The following is a 21421-nucleotide window of genomic DNA, read 5'->3' on the forward strand; positions in this document are numbered from 1 at the left end:
CCAGCTTTATACGCTGAGCATGATGTCATATGGCACGGAATATCCCTTTGGTCAGTTGGGGTCACCTGCCCTGAGCCATGTTCCCTCCCAACTTTCTGTGCCCCCCCAGCCTGCTGGCTGGTGGGGTGGGGTGAGGGGCAGAAAAGGCCTTGGCTCTGTGTGAGCCCAGCTCAGCAGTAACAAGAACATCCCTGTGTATCAATGCTGTTCCCAGTACAAATCCAAAACATAGCCCCATACTAGCTACTATGAAGAAAATTAACCCTATTCCAGCCAAAACCGGTACAGTAATAAATAATCAAAGGCTCTCAGTATCAGAGAAAAAGAAATACCAAATGCAAGTTTTTGAGGAGTACTCAGGAGAAGAATCCAGGGAACTAGTGACCAATCAGGCTGGCTTTTGTACAGCATAGTTGGTACAAACTATAATGAAAAACAGAAATAGTAGAGAGAAATGTTCTGGGGAAGAGTTAACACAACTTTTGTAGATAGTCGTCGTGCCTCGTAAAACTAGTAGATTTCTTGGAAGAACTCCAGAAGCAAACAGATACAAGGTTATCCATTCAACCTATTACACCTAGATGTCTAAAAAGATTGATGAAGTACCTCAAAAATGCCATTCCAATAAACTAATAGATAAAAGAAAGGTTCTCATGTAGATTATAGTCAGTTTAAGACAGAAAACAAAGAAATAAATTAATGGTTAATTTTCATATTGGAGGAAAGCTTTGAGTTCACCCAGGAATTTATAATCTTCAACACAGTAATAAATGATCTGGAAGACTGAGTGATGAGAGGGCTGGGTGACTGAGAAAGACAAAATTTTATCTTGGGTACTTCAGTCTAGGGATGATGGAGAAAACACTAAGTTATTAGATATAAATGGGGTATGAAATTAGAATCATTGATGCATAGAATGGTTCGGGTTGGAAGGGTCCAAACCCCTGCCATGGGCAAGACACCTTTCACCAGTTCAGCTTGCCCAAAGCCCTCTCCAACCTGACTTTGAACACTCCCAACGATAGGTCATCCACAACTTCTCTGGGCAACCAGTTTCCATGTCTCACCAGACTCACTGTTAAAAATTTATTCGTTATATTCAATCTAAATCTATCCTCTTTCAGTTTAAAACCATTGTCCCTTGTCCTGTTACTACAGGCTTTGGTAAAAAGTCATTCTCTGTCTTTCTTGTAAGCCCCCTTTATATATTGAAAACCTGCTATAAGGTCTCCCTGCAGCCTTCTCTTCTCCGAGCTGAACAACCACAACTCTCTCAGCCTGTCTTCACAGTAGAGGTGTTCCAGCCCTCTGACTGTTTTTATGGACCTCCTCTGGACCCAGTCTAACAGGTCCATGTCTTGTACTGAGGACCCCAAAGCTGGATGACAGACAAACAATGAGGACCATATGCTCCTCTAACAACAAACTGGGAAGGACACAATGAATCCACTACAAAGCCTTTAATCTAAAGCCGACCCATGTTGAGCAAGTTTGCAGGGGAGCCTGGGTCCACCCACCGAATGCCACGGTGAAATATCCATCATGTAATATAAGGAGTTATTAGGATCAAGGCTGGGGCATATGGAAACCTGGCAGCCACTTGGAAGGATTTAAAAAGGGACAAAACAGGCATGAAGTCATTGCACTATTTATTCTCCACGTACAGAACATGACATGCGAGGTTTCTTTTCATGAAAATTTCAGCTCTGTAGCAAGAGCAGAGGGGGCACGTAGGGCATGAGAAGAGACAGAGATCCTTCATGGGAGTTGTAAGGGAACAAGACTGTGTGTACAAATGTGTTTGACTGAATCAACACAAAACTACACAGGGACTGGCAGGATGGGTTGGGTTTGTTTTCCATTACCCTGCAGAGATTCAGGATTCTCAGAAATTCTCCAGCTACTGTTCCCCGAGGTCTCAGGGGTCTTTCCAATGCAGGCGTCCTTTTCTAGCAAAATCATTCGGCTTTGTTTTCCTTCTTTACATAAAAGACAACCCCCAGGCTAACACAGACAGTTCAGCATAGATCTTAATTAGAATTATTGAGGTCACAATATACTTACTACCCTAATCTCATGCAAATTCAGGTAATATGTTTCTGGTTGAGGAAGATTATGATAAGAGAATAACGAACTGATTACCTCAGAGCAACGAAGAGAAAAATGCCTGCTGTTAAAACATAGGCAGAATCTTTGACGTTTGAGCATACAGTAAGGAATGGGTTGCAATGATTTCATAACTGTATATTCAATGTAAATTGAAAGCTGTAAAATGTGATTTACAGCATTAATTGAGATGTGTACCTCTCCTTTTTTGACCATATATGGAACAACGGTGAATCATTACTCAAAAATACAGCCTGAGGGGCTGGAACTACTTAGTGAGAAGCACTACAGAAAGGGGCATGTCATAGTTGGCTCCCAAATCATCAGAATGATGATTCCTCTCCGGTATATGAGTACCTAGCACTGGGGAAGGTAGCAGCACCCTCCTTTCGCACAGTATCTTTGTGGGTCAAGCTAATGATCAGGAAATTGAAGACCTGTGACTCACAACAGCTCCTTGAATCACCAGGCTACAGGATTGTAAAATGATTTTTACCACCCCTACTGCAGCTGGACCTCATGCGGAAGAGAATGGAAGATTCACAGGATCAGCAACAGATGAAGTTTATGGAAGTTTTGATTCTGTAACCCTGTAAGAAGTGGATTCCTCTGGTGAAGCGGAGCTGTATGTTGTGACCCTTGCTTCCAGTGTTCACTACATTATTTTATTTAATGATGCTTATGTGGATATTGAACAAGTACCTAGAGCAGAAACTCATTCTGCCCTAAAACAGTCATTATCATTGCAGAAGAAAACCACTGCCCAGCTCCCCTAGCCTGACAATGGCATGTTACTCTGCAAGTTCCAGGCTCCTGAAGTGATCTTCAGATCATAGTATCTGCTCTGTGGGGTCATATCAAATGTTCTTTTATTTATAAACCCCATCTCTAAAGCAGGCTCTTCCAATGCCCCATGAAGTGCAGAAGGACAGGAGGAACAGGTAGTTGTTAAAGTACCAATCACAATGCAAATGGGCTTCATCCAAAAGCCACTGAGCTGAATAAAAGTTCCCCCACTCACTGTTCTTCTTGATTATTAAAACCACAGCAATGCAAGGCCCAGCAAAGTGATGCATATCTAAGATATGAATCCAGATACTGAATTTGGTCATGAATTTGGACATCTCATTTTAGAACATGCCTAGATAGAGCACGATCATACATGGAATTGTTTGTACTATGCATAAATGGCCAAAGAAGTGACTAACAAAAAACCCCATTGATTAGGAAAGGACTAAATTGAAAATCCCTTAGAATGTTCATCAATATTCTTTTTCAGAGGCTACAACTGCCTGCCTTTCACTGTCAAGAACACCAAACACCATTTGCACACCTTTCAGATTTAAAACAGGGTTTATAATGATTTAAATTCTGAAAAAAACCCAATGCATTTCACTACAATTTCTAAATCAGCGCTGTCCCATTAACCCAGCAGGAGGAAACAGCTGGCACAACCAGAAAACTCCTTCTTATTATCGCTATTAAATAATATTGCAAAGTCAGGAGAAAACATCCCACCTCACAGGTGACATAGCAGAACCTACAGAATTTTTTGAGACCTGATCATATGAACTAATAGTAAAGTTATTGTAATCACAATGCTCTTAACATATAAAAGGAAAGGTTTACAGGAAGAAATATTTTTTTATTAGTACAAATTTTATATTTGAAAAAAGAAACGTGTTGGTTTGGAATAGAAGCCCACCTTCAGGTCTGACACCAAAGCCTTTTACTGATCTTAAAGCGGCAGCTCTGAACAAATGCTCTTACATTACACCACTTTCTTCAGCAGAACTGGGAAAAAAAATGGCTCCTCTTTCTCAACACAGCTTATTACTCAGGAAAAAAAAAAGAATTAATTATATAGTTAAGAGTAATTATATCATGCATAAACAGCCAATGAACTTAAAAGAAAATCATGTAGTACTTTAACACTTAGAAACAGAAAAACTCCATCACATACAGGCTTATGCACCCTCACAACATTTCTTGCCCATCATTTTCTGTTACCTGCCCCACTCCCTCCCTCTCACTGCACCTTAAGAGTCCTTGGGTTTTCTTTCAGTGATGTATAATCCCTCCTTGCGGGTCTCCTTCTTACCCTTAGAATGAACTGCAATACACTGCACCTTGACACTAAGAAAGGTTTCCTGGACTTCAGCAATTTTTTCTCATTTTTTATTTACCCTCCTATTACTGTCTGGGTGGGTTTTTTCCACCTTAGATATCTATTTCATGCCAGTAGGAGAAAGGTAGAGATATGAAAGGTCATTGGTGACTCTCAGATCTATTTTAAACACACACAAAAGTTCAACAAAATTGCTCTTAAGAATGCAAGTTCTCTTTCCAAGGCTTCCAAGCCTGTCTATTTCTGATAGCGATTCATGCTGTTAAGTCTGCATTTCCTGCCACGAGTTTTACCGCAGGCAAGCTGGTATTACTGAAAGATGACTGTGGTCTGTCACAGGATCATGAGGAAGATAAACTGTTCATTGTGGATAAGCCAAAAGTTTGAAAAACACCAAGAGGGAATATTTGGATTGTCTTTCATGCCAAATCTGTGAAGGCCATTAAGAAGGATATTGAGCTAACTCAAGTCTTTCAACATGTTGGATTGGAAGCTGGGAAAAGGAATTTTAGTTGCTTTATATGGCACTTATTTGTTCCTAGGTTAGAGGGTTCATTTTCATCAGATAGTTGCAACTTCTTCCAGTTACCTGTAGCTGTGGCATTCATTAATATTTGCCCATTTAACAGATTTCTGTGATCCTCAAAGATTGCTGCCAGGAAAAGTAATCATCTGATTTCAGGTTTTTGAATAGCTGAATAGCCTGCATTTTTGATACATCCTTCTCCTTGCCATTGATGGATTTATCATCAGATACAGGCTTCCCAGGTGTTGTCTTGCCTTCAGAAAGTTTCTTGACTTGGTGGTCGTCCTGGCTAACATCCATCTTCACATCGGATTTTAGGCTCTGGAAACAATAGTCACCAACCTGACAAAGGAAAACTGGCTCAGTGCTGTCAGGGTTTAACACCACCAAATTACCCTCTGGCAAAAACTGCTTCCTAGGAAGATCGTTTCCCTTCTCTAAGACAGGCAAAATAACCTTTGTGGGTTTTGAATGTCCATGGAGACCTAAAGGGACAGTAAGATAGTCTCCAAATGTATCCAGGGGCAATTCAGGAGAAGGGATGGGTGCTTGACCTGAATCTGGGACCACAACACCAGTTTGCCCAGGAAAAAGCTCACAGCCAGAGTGGTCACTGGAGGGCTGGGGCTCCTGCAAGTCACAAGGTAGCTCCCCAGCAGTGACAAGTGGCAGATGGCTGGAGTCGCTGGCTGATGGTGGTGACAGGCTCTCTGTGGTGATGTACTCCAAGGGACACTGCTGAGGAGACACGATACAGCTAAGAGCCTTTGGAGATTTCTGCTCTTCTGTTCGCATGTTCATGCTATCCCCACAGGCTGGTGGGGCCAGTGAGGCTTCATTCTCATCCTCAAGGTGCAGCTTCTTTTCCTTCTGTTGTGGGAGCAGGAAGTGCTGTGGAGCACCTTCTCCTGGCTGCTTTTGCCTTTGTGGAGCCTGGGGACAGTCTTCCTTTGGGAGGGTCACATACTGAAGGGAAACTGATTTCTTACAGTCTCCCGCTGGGTCCGCTTCCAGGATCTGATGCATATTGGGCTGGGAGGACATCATTGGGCTATACAAGTATGGACCATTGAAAGCAAAGCAAGGGATTGCTGTCTGGGAAGCAATACTTGCATCAGCACTGTTTCTCCTTGAAACAGGAAAGGAATGACCAGCAATCTGTCTTGGGCAGACAACTGGGGCATGCTCTGGCTCATTTAGAGCATGGTATGAGTTCTGTAGGTCCAGTGTGACAGGAGAAACATCTGTCTTTTTAGGCTGCCCTTCAGGGGACTCTTCCAAAGTCTTCATCTGCCTGAATGCAGGAAAGTTAAAAGCTGCTCATGAGAAATGTTATTGTGGCAAACATTAAATATAAAACAAGCTTAGTTGAAACTACAAATAGAAAAACACTTTCTTAGTAAAGCAGGCTAACCTAGATAGACAAAAAAATTATCCTTTCCTCAAAAGCAACTTGTATAGGCTTTTTAGTGACAGAACATTTGATTATAACCTGCCGTGACTTAGGGAGCTCTTTGAAATTATCATTGACAGTGCTACTATAATGTGCTGTTCGCTCACCTGTCCACAACTTGAAGGAAGCTAGCCTGATCCATCTTGTCTGAAAAGCTGTATTTGTTGAAATCCAGCTGGCTGCTTGTTGGCCAGTTTCCTAAATGTACTTTCTGAAAATTAAAAAGCAGACATGACAAAAGAGCAGTGTCTTGCTGGCAGTGGAATCAAGAACCATACATTCCTCGTGGACAAAGAAAAGAAAATAGGAGAGACTACAGCATCTGGCAATAGGAATACAATTTCCTTAACATGACTAGAAGGTGTGTTCTGTTCTGCAGAAGATGGTTACTTCAGTCCCATGTTGCCTTACCACTGACGTAAGTACAAGTACTCAGTGAGCCAACTAGCAAACATGCCCTCCTAGACTTGTTATTTGTGAATAGGGAAGGACTCATGGGAGATGCGATGGTAGGGGCTGTCTTGGCCACAGTGATCATGACATGACTGAATTTAAAATTTTCAGGGTAATGAGAAAAAAGGGCAGTAGAGTTGCTACCCTGGGTTTTGAAAGAGCAAACTTTCAGGGAGCTACTTAAGAGTGTCCCCTGGGAATTCGGTCTAGAGGGCTTGGGAGTCCACAAATGCTGGTCAGTTTTTAAGAACCACCTTTTAAAAGCACAGGAGCAGGCAATTCCAGTGTATTGTAAGTCAATTAAGTGTGGCAGATGACCAGCCTGGCTGAATAGGGAATGAAGAAGGGCAAAAAGAAGCCAAACTTGCTCAAGAGCAAAAAGAAATTGTATGATTCTGGAAGCAAGGTCAGGCTCTATATGAAGACTGCAGAACTGGGGTTCATATGTGCAGGGAGAAGACAAAAAAGGCCAAAGCTCAATTAGAGTTGAAGCTGTCCAGTGTTGTATCAGACAACAAGAAGGGCTTTTTTAAGTACATTAATAGCAAGAGGAGGTCTAAAGAAAACATTAGACCAATACTTGCTGATGATGGGAACCTGATGAATAGGGATGAATAAAAAGCAGAGGCATTCAGTGTGGTTTTTACCTCAGTCTTTAATAATACTGATAAGACCTTGGGCTGCCCAGGCCTCTGAGTTGGAGGACCATGAGTGAGAGAACAATGATTTTCTGTTTGTGGACACTGAAGTTGTAAGGGAACAGCTGTATCAGCTAAATGTTCATGAGTCCATGGGGCCTGATGGGATTCATCCCAGAGTACTGAAGGAGCTGGTGGGTGTTACAGCAGGACCCCTCTTGATCACCTACCAAAATTCTTGGGAGGCTGGGGAGGTCCCTGCTGCCTGGAAGCTAGACAATGTTATTCCAGTTTACAAGAAGGGCATGAGGGAAGGCTCAAGAAAATACAGACCTATTAGTCTGACCTCAGTTCATGGGAAACTTATGAAGAAGATCCTACTGGCTGCTATCAAAAGGCATTTAAAGAGCAACACAATCATCAGGCACAGTCAACATGGGTTCACAAAGGGAAGTCCTTCTGCACCAGGGAAACAGAATTACTGAGATGTCTACAAAACTTGGAGTAAGGTAATTCAGTGCAGGGACTGAAACTTTCAAAACCATGAAACTAAGGCAGAGTGCTTGTGGATGGAGAAACAGCTAAGGAATAGGACATAAAGCTATTAAAGTGCTTCTTAGAGTGGGAAAAAATTTCCAGTTTTGACTGTAGAGATCAGGCAAAATAAACTAACTTGAGACTTTACTATAAGAATAAACCAGTTTGTCTTCTGGCACAACAGAACCCATGCCTTTGCTATCTATTTGAAAATTATGTATTAAACCAGGTCATTACAATGAAGGTCCATTTTACAGCAATGTAACAAATGTGCAGTGGTTAACAAACGTGTTAACTCCTTCACTCACACACAAATGTAGATACTGTAACTGCGCACTCACCTCACACAAAGGCCATGTTGTAAATTATACTCATTGGCTTTCCATGTATCTATAATTACTGTAACCCATCCTTTATGAACATAGAACAGAATCAACTATTATACAAAAATATGTCTATCTGTGTGTATGTGTTTATTGCAGTGGGCGAATTATTGAATTAGATATTCTTGCAAGATATATAGATATAAATATATTTTACCACAAAAATCTAGAGATGCCTCTACTACCTTTCCAGATGCTGGGGGTTTTTGGAAGGGAGGAAGAAGGGAGGGAGGTTCTACCTACACCGCTTTAACCAAATGCTGCCTTAGCATGTTCCTTGATTTCCAATAAGGAATGCTTGTCCTGGTAACATACAGGCATGTGGAAACATTTATACCAGAAAATCAGGCTCCTTAAAATAAAATTTTCTTTAATACAGCTACCACCCCATTCTAAAAAGCTCTGAATTAGTGTTGATTACTATTTGGAGATGAATGAAAGCACCAGCTGATGAAGTTTGCTAATGACACTAGCTAATGATTTCAGTCAGTTAATGACGCTAATTATTTCAGTCACTTAAAATGTTAAAGTACTGAAAATTTTCTACCTTGATTTTATAGCACAGCAATGCTGACAAACACAACACTAAAGAAGTCTCTAGTATAAATATAAGAACGCAGTTATGTTGAATATGACCAGAACTACTACTAAAAATAAGGCATAGACAAATAAAGGTATTTGTTCATTGTGGACTAGGAAACAAGAAGAGCTCTTAAGATCATTTGAAGTCCTGAAAAAGAGAGAGAAATAATGAACACATCAAGGTACAGCTCCCTCTTACCCCCAGGTAGCTCTGGATCAGGAGACTCTTGCTGGGGTTTGGAATCTTTTCCTCCCACATTTTCTTCTTCCTGCAACAACACCACGGAGTTTTCAAGATTTGTTTCTCAGCGTGGCCGCAACCACAAAAGACTGCACCCTGCACACTGTGCTGCCCTGCACAGTGAGGCACCACGAAGGCCCTGACATGTCACCACCCAGTTCCCACCCTTGCACAGACACGCACAAGGCTGCCCGTTGCACACCAAGGGTTATCTCCACCCAGGGAAGATGGGGGACAAGAAGTGCCTCAGCCTTTTTGCCACCCACAGGGCCAACATGCTGCTAAATCTAGTCACAAGACAAGCCTACCTGAGGAAATACTTATAGCTGCAATAAGCAACTATTAGCAAAGTGATGATGAGAGCTGGGAGCATCACTGGGAGAACCACCGGTGGAAGAACTGAAACAGAGAAGAGGTTTTTCATTCTGGTCACTCTTCATGCAAGCAGATCAGGAAAATGTAGGTGGCGTGTCAACGGATAGGACCATGAGGCTTTCAAACTGTTGGGATACCCTCCAAAATAGGACAGATCAAACATGGCATGAACAGCTTACTGTCAGAAGGAGCTCCTCATCTCCTTTACTGATCCTTTTTTTATTTTTTACTGACATCAGAGCAAGCAGTTTATGCTACTAGAAAGACAGCTAGGTACCATGCTCCACCATGTAGAAGAGGCACGTGTTCAGGCATCTTAGGTCTGCCCTACTTTGTACAGTCCGCAAGAGACAGGGTCTCAGAGATTCTTCGAAGAGATTTCCTCTGCTAATAGCCATAATGGATCATCAACAACATACCAATTTCTTCCTGAGACACTCATCAAAATTTACTTACTGTCTTACCACTAGAAGCTTCCTGAGGACAAATCATGTAAGATCATATCACTTTGGGCACAAGACCATATGATAGCAGACTTTCTGCCCCTAAAGGCCAGAAACAGCTGTATCTTTAAAGCAACCATATAGCCACTCATCAAATATAAAAGTCTGATGGCTTATATTCTGCCTTCTTGCAGTCTCAGGCTCTTCTGTCACTAATAGAAGAATGGAATACTAGAATCAGGAAACAAGAATGATCTTCTGGGCAGGATCTTTGCTTGATTATCCATGTGGAAAACTTCATGGCTGGTTGTACTCACCTTGTGAAAGGAAGTAGGAAAGAAGCTTAAAAGGTCATTTCTGCTCACTCCCTTCACGAGCATTGCTGCTGTGCTGCAAGGGTGCAGGTGGGACAGCTACCTTGTTAGGTGACCCCAGCTAGCTCATGGCTGGACCTAACTTCAACCCAGCTAGAGAATGTATCTTTCTACAGAGGCATTTCAGCCATTAACAGTCTGCAAAACCCTACAGAAGGAGCCTGCATGAAAAGTACCATTCTCAGTCTCCCAGGTGAACTCCTCACTCCATTCACTCCAAGGCCCCTTGTAATCCAGAGGCGTATTCACCCTTGCACGCATTTTCCCCCTATATGCTGTAGATGATGCCAGCATCTGCAGGGTGAGGATGAAGGGAGGTTCATCATTGCTGATAATTAACTTCTGGGGAGCCTGGGGAGAAGAAAGAAGCACAAACGATGAAGGTGAGAGGAACCATCTCTCCCATTTGCCCAGCAAAGAGAAATCCAGGACTGCTGCACTTTCTTAGAGTCACCTTGTCATATTGGTTGCTTTTCCAGTACTCAACTTCGTATCTCTGTTTTATGAAGCCATATCGCAACTTGTGTTTTATCCACCTCAGTTCGTACTCCCCGTTCTCCGTCACTGTTACTGACACATTTGTAGGCGGCAGCACCTTGACTGGAACACACGGAATGTCTCAGAGCACTTATCAACACACTGGCCCAGCACTCCCTTCCACCACCGTGGATAGCTTCCAGGGAATGAAAACAACATTGTTTTATGCAATGTAAGAAGTCTCAGCTTTTTAACACTTTTTAATTCTCTGCATCTTCATTTTCTAGTCAAATACAATAAACCACTAGACCATTAAGTAACAGAAAATCCATATCCATTAATATTGACGGCACTCCCTGTGTACAGACAAGCACTACAGCAATATTTGAAACATCTCTACCGCTCCAACACATTTCCAGAGATTTTCAGCTCTCTTGGAGCTACCACCTGATGTTTTCACCCACTGCAGGCGTTCTCCCAGCTGTGCTTTGGGCAAAGCAGCACCAGTACCTCCAGATACACACAGATGGAGATGTTTCACCTGGAGCACCTCACTCAGCAGAAGAGTCCTACCTCAGCCGGTGCTCCAAGGGCCGCTGCACAAACAAAAGCTTCACTGGCTTCTTGAGAAATCACGTAGTGGCACACGCACCACAAACACCTCTCACCACTCCTCCCTGTCAGCAGGGACACCCATGAAGGTCAATCACAGAGAAGACAGCAGTGTGACCATTGCTCAGCAAGAAGCTCTGGGTCACAGCCCACATTTCTGCACAGCCGTTTCCACCGATGCCACCTTCCCCGCAGTAACGAGAGCCACCAAGGAGCTCCACACCTATGAGCCACTGCTCCCAGAGCTCTGACCTGACACAGCATCCAGTTCCTTTCTTCATCAGTCCCAGTCTCTCCCCCTTCCCACTCACTTTTCCTCACCACCGCTGTCCTCAGCCCCACTTGCCCAAACAGGCATCTCACTGAGAAGTGACCAGGAGAAGCAAGAAACAACACAGCAACTCACTGTTCTTGTAGCTTTCAATCAATTTCTCCTCCGTCTTGGCCCGAACAGACACATAGTACTGGCTCAGACCACTGGAGTTGCTAACAGGGATCTCACAGCTCTGTACCACATAGGGGACGTGGGGCAAAGCCTTCTCATCCACAGGAGAGCACTCCTCTTCTCTGAGGGGGGAAAAAGTGGTTGAGCTGAGATCAGAGGAATGGAACAGAGAAGAAACTCCACAGGAGAGGTGCAGGCACGCTGCCATGGGCAGAGCACATACACTGATGCCGGAGTGGCCCTGAAGAACAAGCCAAAGAGGACAGAAGTGGTCATCACTTTCTTCACTTCCCAGCTGCACGTCAGACGATCTGCACCGTTGAAGAGGCAGAAAAGGTTCCTGGGCTGAATGCCACCTTCGGAGAAGATGAGAGCAAGCTGAGCATCAGGAAAGGTCTTGCTTCTCAGCCAGTGCTTCCACCCTTGCACAGCCTCACTGCACCCCACGCTACCTTCAGGGGTCTCCCATGACACCTCCGTGCTCCACTCGCTGAACTGCCCAGAGAAGCCACTGCCTCGCCCCGGTCTGGCTCGCACACGGGCAACATAGCTGCTTCCTGGGACAAGGTCCTCACGGCTGAGATGGCAACGTGTGGTGGTGGAGAGCAAGAGCGAGGCAGCCTTCTGTTGTTGGAGGAAAGGAGGGAGAGCAGGGAGGGAGGAAACTGGGGAGTTTGGAATATGCACACTTAAACATTTTATTTCAAAATAAGTGTATCCTCCTGGAAGGGGAAGCAGCTTCAAATCTATTTTGCCCTTTTCCCACAGGCTCCCGTGAGAACGTGATTCATTTGGGAGGGATTCAGGGCAAAATCAATTCCAACTCAAAACCCAAGCGCAGCGCTTTCTGTTCATTGAAGAATAAATCTTTGCATTCCATTTCGCACAAATGGTATTTCACTGGGCAAGTCACTTGCAAACAGAAAGAGACCCACTTCTGCCTCACCCAAAACAACATTTGTTGCACCTCCTCATAGCACCCGAGAAGGGAAAGGCCGTTCATTTGCACAACCTTTACCACAGGCTTTACACATTCATTTGCACAACCAATCCAGGGCAGCTCAGCCCCTCTGCTCTTACCTCCCAGGACTCCCACTCCCGCTTGTAAGTGACTTCATAGTCCAGTGCCTTTCCCAGCCCTTGGATTCCATCAGCTGCTCTCCAGGTCAACAAGAAGCCTCCTGATCTCGTCAAGCTGACTGAGAGGTTTTGAGGTGGGAGGGTCTGAACTGAAAGGTGAAGGCACAACCCAGTAGATGAGATAGTGAGGACAGGGACGTGAAGAGGGGAAGAAAACAACTAGGTAAGCTTCCCAATTTCCAGAGTATTTTATCCTTGCCACACCAAGTCGCTCCTGCTTGAGTACCCCTTCCAGGTCCAGCTACTGCCAGAGACTTGCCCTCTCCCCTCCCTGTCCCATCCTCTCGGTGACAGTTTTCACAGTGGAAGTGGAATTCACTTCCTGACTGAACAACAAACACATTCTCAGAGATGCCTAATATTAATTGGAAAAGGAGAATCTGGTATGTAATCCTTACCATTTTGGAAAAGATCAACATTTAGTTCTGCTTGTAGCATCTTGTTAGGTTTGAAGCTGTAAATATTCTTTACCCCTATTGCCAAAATTTGTGTGGTGTTGCGACAAACCCAGTGCACATAGGAGTCTGGAGCTTCATGTACATCATTTTCTGCCTGGAGTTTGCAAAACATTTCCTGGTTTTCCCTGTGTATAGAGAAACGGATCTGTAAAGATCTGATTTGGAGACCTACAGTTAATGCAAATTTAAACTCCTGAAAACTTTTCTATCCCATTCTGTTGTTATAATTTACTCAGGGACTTGTATCCTCTTCTCACTGTACCTACTAGTCCTGCTTTGCATCAGTTAATATGACAAACATTTCTAAGACCAGGATTTTTGTCAAATATCTTCCCATTTCAAAGTTGTGCAGCAGAGTGTTATATTTTGGTATTAGTCTATTTTTGTTAGTTTTTAGCCTAACTCTATGTAATTGCATATTTTTTATTATCGATTATTATGATGAAAAATAATGTCATGGAAATGCACTTTTTACTCAGAGCAAAAGGCAGTAAAGTTTCTGATGATTCTTAGCTTCTTCAAGACATTAATTTTGCAGTCCCAGAAAGACACTTAAAAAAATATATATCCATCTAAAATGTACTTCTGTATCCTTAGTAGTTCTTTTCTGCCAAGGGACCTTACGTATTCATTAAAGATTTCATCCAGAACGTTAATCATCCTTTTAGATAGCCTTTCTCCAAGCCAAGGAGCATCATGAAAATTAGAAACTATATTTTAAACTAGACAGGAGAAGATAAGCTTTGTGTGCTTGCAGTAGCATCCTGGGCTGCTAGAGAGATGTGTTGCTTCTTTCTGTATTTTGTTTGTGCTTATGGCTTCATGCCCAATATATTTTATTGTTCCAATTCAGATGAGAAATATCAAGTTGTGAATACCTAAGGCCAAATATTGTCTTCCAGGATAGGGTGGAGTCCCCTGGCCAACTACATGCCAGCAAGCATTATCCAGTATTATTGCTATTTTTAAAAATTGGGTGTTAGTAACGAAGTCGGGCATATTCCTGAAGTGTGGGTGGGTCTGACCATATATCAAAAGTCAGCTCAGGAGCTGTGAAGTCCTGAAGATATTGCTGTCCACTCACCAGCATTACCTTTTGGGTACCGTTTGGGATGTAGTCAACTATTCATCTGTGAGCTGGCCTTGTTTAGTCACTGGCCATTTTGATTTCAGCAGTGTAACTGTCCACACTTAATACCTGCTTGTCTAATTAGTTCCTTTCAGCCATGTTTCCTGGGTGATCCACACACTCCATCATGTAACAATGTGCCAGAGAACCCTCCAAAGATCCAAGTAGTTTTAGATCATCTTTTCCCAGAAGTATTAGCTCCAAGGTCCTGTTTCAAAGACCTTTCACTGATTTTGGCTGCTTTTACGTCTATTAATTCTCCCTTCTTTACAATAAAATGAGGAGTTCTTTCTCTTTCTTTTCTTTCCTGTATCCCCGGACTAATTAATTTTTTTCTCAGCTTTCCATCTTTGTCTTCCTCTCTTCCATGACTATTCCTCCTTCTCTGTCCTTTCTTATCCTCACAATCAATCCAGTCTGGTGATTCAGTTCCCTTTTCATAAGGAAACAGATGTAACAGAGAGATACTGTTATAAACAGACCAGTATCTCTGGGAGGAAAAGTGGTAGCACAGATGAACTTACCAGTCTTCTCTATCTCACAAACACACAGTCTACACATGTTTCTCAGGAGTGATAAAAACGATACTGTCAGTGGTGCTCCTTAATGGGCAAAATAACGGGGGGAATGTATCATCCCTTTGAGATTATAAACAACAGTCAGGCTCACACTTGTTCTGACAACACTTTCTCCATCCCATTAGCAGCAACCTATATGCCCCATTTTATTTCATATCTATGATTCCACAACAAAATAATAGGAAAATAAATGTAAATGTGATAAAAATAACTCCACTAGCACACTCTATTAATTCTTCCCGTCCTACAAGAGACCTCAGAAGCAGGCACAACTTTTACTTTAACCCAGTGGCAGAATGAGGTGGCCGTGCTTTCTGAACACCTGACTGCTGGTCCCTGGGATTCCAAGTTGTGGCCAATTTCCCTTTGGACTTTTATCCAGCACAGCACATATCAGGTACTTACATCATAATGTCATCCCTTTGATAAAGAGTCATACCAACGAGCGCATGAGCCTCTGAATGCTCCATCCATGTGCAGGTCACCTGTGAGTTGTAGTCATTGTAGCAGCTCAAGCTTTTCATAGGGATACTCTCTGAGAAAGGAATTCAAGCAAAAAACCACATAGTGATTAGAAATAGTGAGATATATCAGGAGGTACAGTGATTCTGCCAGCAGAACAGGGAAGGCACTGTTAACAATGTTCTCCTCATGGCACCAGAAAATTACTTTTCTTGAAAATATGTAGTTATGGCCCTCCTGTGCATTTCCACGATACACAAGTGCCCAAACCAAGCTACAACAATGAAGTGAGACTTTTGTGCCTGCAAGGCACATAATTCTAGCCAAGGTATCAATTCTCAAGCACTGATAGTTTCCAGGGATTAGTAGATACCTTGGTCAGCAGGCATATGGTGATCATCTCACCTTTGTGTGCTGCTGTATGGGACTTCTTTGCCACTAACCTCCTAGTAAAGGTTATGACAGTGGAAAGGTATATTTAGGAGTGAGATGCTCTGGGAAGAATCTTGTTATGACTCAGAAGAATGCCCGAACTAATTTGTTGGAATTAGATTTATGACCCAGAAATGGCCAGACCTCTCATCAGGGACAACTTTTTTTTTTTTTTAACCTCACAACTGTGACGTGGGAAAATACATGCTGATCCTGGTACATACACTACAAAGCAAGTTGCTTCCTTCTCTTTTTTCATTTTCTCTGAAGGTAATATCTGTGCTGCAGGATTGGGATATGACCTTCAGACGACAGAGATGACTGTGCAAACATGAGTGTGCTCTCTCTAATTTTTCTTGATGAGCACTACTATCAGCTTGTTTGAGGGGGCTTTTCACAGGTAAAAAACACCAGAAAATTATCATGGTGCCTTAGCTAGCAAATATAACAGGGACCTTACTTTGATCTTCTACTGGAAAATCAGCGCAAAGTCAGTTCTACAGAGTTCCTTGCATAACCAGAAAATAGAGCATCCTGCATAGAAAGGGATGGTCTGAAGGTAAGCTAAGGCTCAAAATGTGAAGAGATCAGTCCGACCTACACTGTAATACATTTTCCTGCAGAGATCTCAAAGCAAGATGTCCTGCAGCTGACACTGGGCCAGGCAGCATAACTGCCCCAGCTACCACAGACATCAGGCATTGGCATCTGTCTTGGAAAAGGTAGATGTCCGTGAGGCACACCTTCTGACAGCTCTCTTACTGTGGTATGTTTAGGATGGCTACAGGAGCTACTTGTCTCTGCTCCTGTCCACTACCATCTGCATCATGTCTTGATGCAGACATGCTGCACTGGGTGATCCAAGGAGATACTTCCCATTCCCAGCTCTGATAAATCAAATTAGGGGGAGGGGAGGGGAGGGGAGGGGAGGGGAGGGGAGGGGAGGGGAGGGGAGGGGAGGGGAGGGGAGGGGAGGGGAGGGGAGGGGAGGGGAGGGGAGGGGAGGGGAGGGGAAGGGGAGGGGAGGAAGGGAAGGGGAGGGGAGGAAGGGAAGGGAAGGGAAGGGAAGGGAAGGGAAGGGAAGGGAAGGGAAGGGAAGGGAAGGGAAGGGAAGGGAAGGGAAGGGAAGGGAAGGGAAGGGAAGGGAAGGGAAGGGAAGGGAAGGGAAGGGAAGGGAAGGGAAGGGAAGGGAAGGGAAGGGAAGGGAAGGGAAGGGAAGGGAAGGGAAGGGAAGGGAAGGGAAGGGAAGGGAAGGGAAGGGAAGGGAAGGGAAGAAAGAAAAGGAGCTGTCATTGCATCAGAAGAGGAAAGAGGTTAAACTCAGAAACACAAGCAATGGATATGGCAGAGGGTCTTTTTTATCTGTCAGCAATTCCACAAGAGGAAAATCAGGGCATTTGGAAGCTGTTGTTGGTAGCCCCCCCCTCCTTGTGTCTGTCCACTTGTCTCTGCTCCTGTCCACTACCGTCTGCATCATGCAGCCTGTCATTTTCCTGTTTCTACTAACTATCACGCCCTATTCCTCCTTCCTATTCACTCATTAACCAGTCAGCTTGTTCTCCTCATCCATTTGTCCAGTATTTCACTTGTCCATACCACCAACATACAACTGATTCGTCTGCACATGCTTCTGCTACACACTGATTGTGATCAAGATGTCTGTTCTCCTACAGCATAGAAGATGGTGGCAGAAGGAAGCAGAAAAGCAAGCAGAAAATGAGGAAGAGCATTAGCTGAAAGAAGATGACAGACACAAAAAGAAAGGCAATAACGGAAGGATAAAAGAGAACATAGATTTGAAACTCACCTCGAATGGCTTTGACACTGAAGACCAAATACAGATTCAGCAGAAGGGTTAAAATCTCTTTCATGTTCATACAGTTCTTTGCACGCAAGCTTGATTCTAATTCAGACAACAATTGTTTTCATTGCCCACTGGCTACTCTCTTGCTCTGCTTAGGTGGAGCTTCTTGTTTTCATTTCCTATAAAAAGAAGTAAAACTGAATTAGGGAACTTCTTTAGGCTTTGTGTTGGCCTGCTATTCAGAAAGAACATCTACCAAATATTTATTGTAGGACAAAATCCATGTCTTCTTATTGTGTGAGCTTGCGATATGAGCAAAGAATGAAGAAGTAAACGCACATTTCCAAGGGAGTGCAGGGATTCTTCCAGCTGAGTAGCAACAAGAAACAATCCTAATCTGTGAAGATAACTCAGCCTTCAAATTCTTTCAACCTTCTGCTCTTCATGCTCAAAGCCTTCCTAATGAATGGCAATAGTGTTCTGTTTTCACCTTTCCTTAAAACTATGATCTCCAACCCAGCAGCTCCTGGGAGCTACAGGGGTTGAATTTCTATATTCATTCACTTTCAGATTTCTCTTCAATGTGCTGCTTCACCAGATGCTCCCCAAACAAGTTGCAAATTGTAGAAATAATACTAGAGAAACTATTTCTTTTTGTGTGTGTGTGATTGCTGAAAATGAGAGTAGATTGAGTGGTTCAAAGACCATGGACCACATTGTTCAATACTGGTATTCAAGTCCTTTTGACCATCTCTCATTGCCCTCTCAAAAGTATAATAAATTCACCTACTCAAGTATGTTACAGAGCTGAGACTCTTTTCTACTTTAGGGGAGCATGGAAAAAACTTTTCAATTCCTACTGACTTTCAGATTTCTGAACACTTCCTTATACCAGAAAGAGCTGGCTGAGCCCCTGAATAAACATTTCAGTTAAGGAACACCTTAATGACTCACAAACCTTTGTATGAAGGCAGACTGTGCCATTTTGTTTTCCCCAAAGAGAAAGAAGTTTCCTTACCTGGATCCAGAGCTGTCTGTGAGGCAAATGACTTCAACTTGATGGGTGACCCTCCCTGTCCAGCCTCCCCCCACAGCATCAGAAACCACTGATACAAAACCCAGCAAAACCACACTTCCCTAGAGCTGGAGACAGAAGATATAAAACAAACACAGGATTTTCTTGGCGAGTAAGTCTTCAGAATAACTGCTATATCTTTTATGCACCCCAAATGGCACTTTCAAAGATGATAACCGCGCCCTTTCAAGGAAAGTCTGTGTAATTGCCTGTGAAATAGGAAGTCTGTACTTCCTATATTAGCCTCCAAAGCACCCACTTAGATGGGACTGGTTAACTGGGAAGACAGGAAAGAAGTTTGTCATTGCCAGTCTGCAGTGTTAACAATTACCAGATCATGCGACTAATGTATTTTCAGAAAAAAGAGGACTGACTGCAGCAGAAGTGAGAAAGACTAAGACAGACTTCTGTTTTTTACTCCAGTGATGTTTCTCGATTTACTCTAGGCTAGGCAATCTTCAAGGCAGGGATCATTTTGTACTTTATGTTTATTTGCACATATATGGGGGGCGGGGACAGACACAGGGGATGGGGGACAGACAGCGGGAGAACTACCTTTACCTGTGTAATCCTTTCAGTGGTATTCTAAAAAGTAAGTTTTATCTATTCAACAACAATTAATAATACGTTATGAGTATTATAGTACATAGAGGGGGAAAAAAAGAAAACTGGTGGGAAGAGTTGATCTGAAATTATCCTACATCCAAGGCAGGTCACTGTTTTAAATCCAGCTTTAAAGCTTAACACAGTAGCCATCATTAGTAAGATCTATAGGAAAGTTAAGTAGCCATAAGGGAGAGACAAATTCAAGGTCTGCAGTCTCAGGAGTAAACTACAGGGGACTAAGATGAGTCCCCAGATACAGAATGTAACTGCCAGAGTCTGTCTGTCCTACACTGCTACTACACCTTCTCTAAATCCCTATAGTACTGACCTAAACCACAGGTAGCACAGTTGGGCTCTTACAAGAACCGCATCAATATACAAGGAACAAAATGTAGCTTATGAATAAGGGAAATGTGGAGAGCAAGCAGGAGAATATGAAAGTATCTGAAGAAATTGTGTGGGACAAATCATTGGGACTATCAGGAGGTGTGCATATCAAGCCTGCAGATGAGGGCAATATGCAGCTTTGCTGGATGGTCAGAATTTACTTTGCATTAAAGTATATGGGCAGAAAAGAATTCTCCTGCTTTGATTTCCAGAGGGCAGTAAGTTTATGTATCTTCTCCCCCTACCCTTAGAAAAGAGGTTTCTTGTTTCCCAGCAGACATTTTCCCTCCCTTGCTCACGCAAACAGCTCCTCCATCTTCAGACTGGCTGAGCTGCTGGTTACATACCTCATGGGATCTGGCAGTCAGCAAAAATCTTCAGATGTTATTTGCTCAGCTGAACTCCAGGAACAGGTAATGAGTAATCCTGCACACCAGGATCCTGCACACCAGAAGCTTTGCAGGCCGTGCATGCCACTTTTAGGTTTCAAATTTACAATGCACTCTCTAACATAGGACAAGAGGTCAGAATACCAACATTATCATTGCATATTGCTTCATCTCCTTCCCAAACTGCATTGCTACAATGACTTAGAAGTGGGAAGTTACATTTTGTAACATTTTAGTAAAACGACATCAACTAAAACCTTCCATAGTTGGGAAAAAGGAACACATAAAGTGTGTCTCTTCTGAATAAATGTTATCTACCTCTGCAATGTAATATGCATGGATTCTTCAGGTACCTGGACAGCAGATATGGCCTGTAGCACATCTTACAACTCTTTGGAGAGTGCATTTTTTCATACAAGTCTGCACAGGACTGGTATACTGCTAGAACTATGCACTTGAAGTGTCAAGGAAGAAATGATTTATGCATCCCAATATAGCAAACTATATGCTTATCTCTAAATATAAACCCTTTCCTTTATTTCCAATATACTTCTATGCATAAATGCAGGGCTACAAATAATAGAATATTATAGCTTATCTATATAAATAAGTTTATGTATACATAGCAGGAAGAAAAAAAAGTTTAAAGGGTAAGTCACCTTAAAAACTTTTGTTGCTGTTGAAGATCTTGTTACCTGACAGCATTATAGGTAACATCTAGGAAAAAGAGAAAACATTATTTTGCCAGTTTTGGGAGGGGCAGGTTAGTTATTCTTGTTAGTTAACTGTTTATTAGTACCTTCAGATGCTTGCTAATCTTCCCTTTTGCCTGTACAAATTTTAGCAGCAGGTCAAGGACAAAGATTTTTTTGAATGAGGAATTGTAGTTTAATGCCACAGAGACTAACAGCTGAATCCAAAGCATGATGTCTGAAAACTCTTTTAATTTTTTTTTTTTCTGGTTACATTTATACTTGGTGGCATCTTTTTAACACCATAACCACATGGTGGTTTTAAAATACAGTATTTTAGATATCAAACAATTTATGTAAAATATACATAACTGGTAATTTCTACAAGCTGCAGTAAATTTGTTCAAGAAGAAAATATTTTAATTGCATGATCATTAAATAAACTATTGCAAGACATGCTTTTCTTCAATAATGAATTCCGCCTTAAGGAAAGCTG

At 42.7% G+C, this 21421-nt stretch overlaps 1 protein-coding gene across 3 annotated transcripts; it reads right to left on the minus strand.

Annotated features, from left to right (window-relative positions):
- Window positions 1-1632: 1632 nt before the first annotated feature.
- On the minus strand, window positions 1633-21384 carry CSF2RB (colony stimulating factor 2 receptor subunit beta). Of its 3 annotated transcripts, XM_055807585.1 has the most exons (15): window positions 20192-21384; window positions 18795-18919; window positions 17780-17941; window positions 15484-15613; window positions 13312-13496; window positions 12854-13002; window positions 12226-12397; window positions 11997-12129; window positions 11735-11895; window positions 10694-10839; window positions 10416-10590; window positions 9356-9446; window positions 9006-9075; window positions 6321-6424; window positions 1633-6054 (listed from the first exon to the last, which is right to left on the minus strand). In XM_055807585.1, the coding sequence occupies exons 3-15, from the start codon at window positions 17847-17849 to the stop codon at window positions 4857-4859; spliced, it is 2784 nt and encodes a 927-aa protein (XP_055663560.1). In that variant the 5' UTR covers window positions 17850-17941; window positions 18795-18919; window positions 20192-21384; the 3' UTR covers window positions 1633-4856. The 3 variants fall into 3 exon arrangements, with proteins under 3 accessions (XP_055663560.1, XP_055663561.1, XP_055663562.1); XM_055807586.1 differs by lacking the exon at window positions 20192-21384 and having other exon boundaries at window positions 17780-17938; window positions 18795-20149; XM_055807587.1 differs by lacking the exons at window positions 15484-15613; window positions 17780-17941; window positions 18795-18919; window positions 20192-21384 and adding an exon at window positions 14570-15477.
- Between the last annotated feature and the right edge of the window lie 37 nt (window positions 21385-21421).

The sequence above is a fragment of the Falco peregrinus genome, chromosome 6 (assembly GCF_023634155.1).
Source record: "Falco peregrinus isolate bFalPer1 chromosome 6, bFalPer1.pri, whole genome shotgun sequence".
Classification (NCBI taxonomy): Eukaryota; Metazoa; Chordata; class Aves; order Falconiformes; family Falconidae; genus Falco; species Falco peregrinus.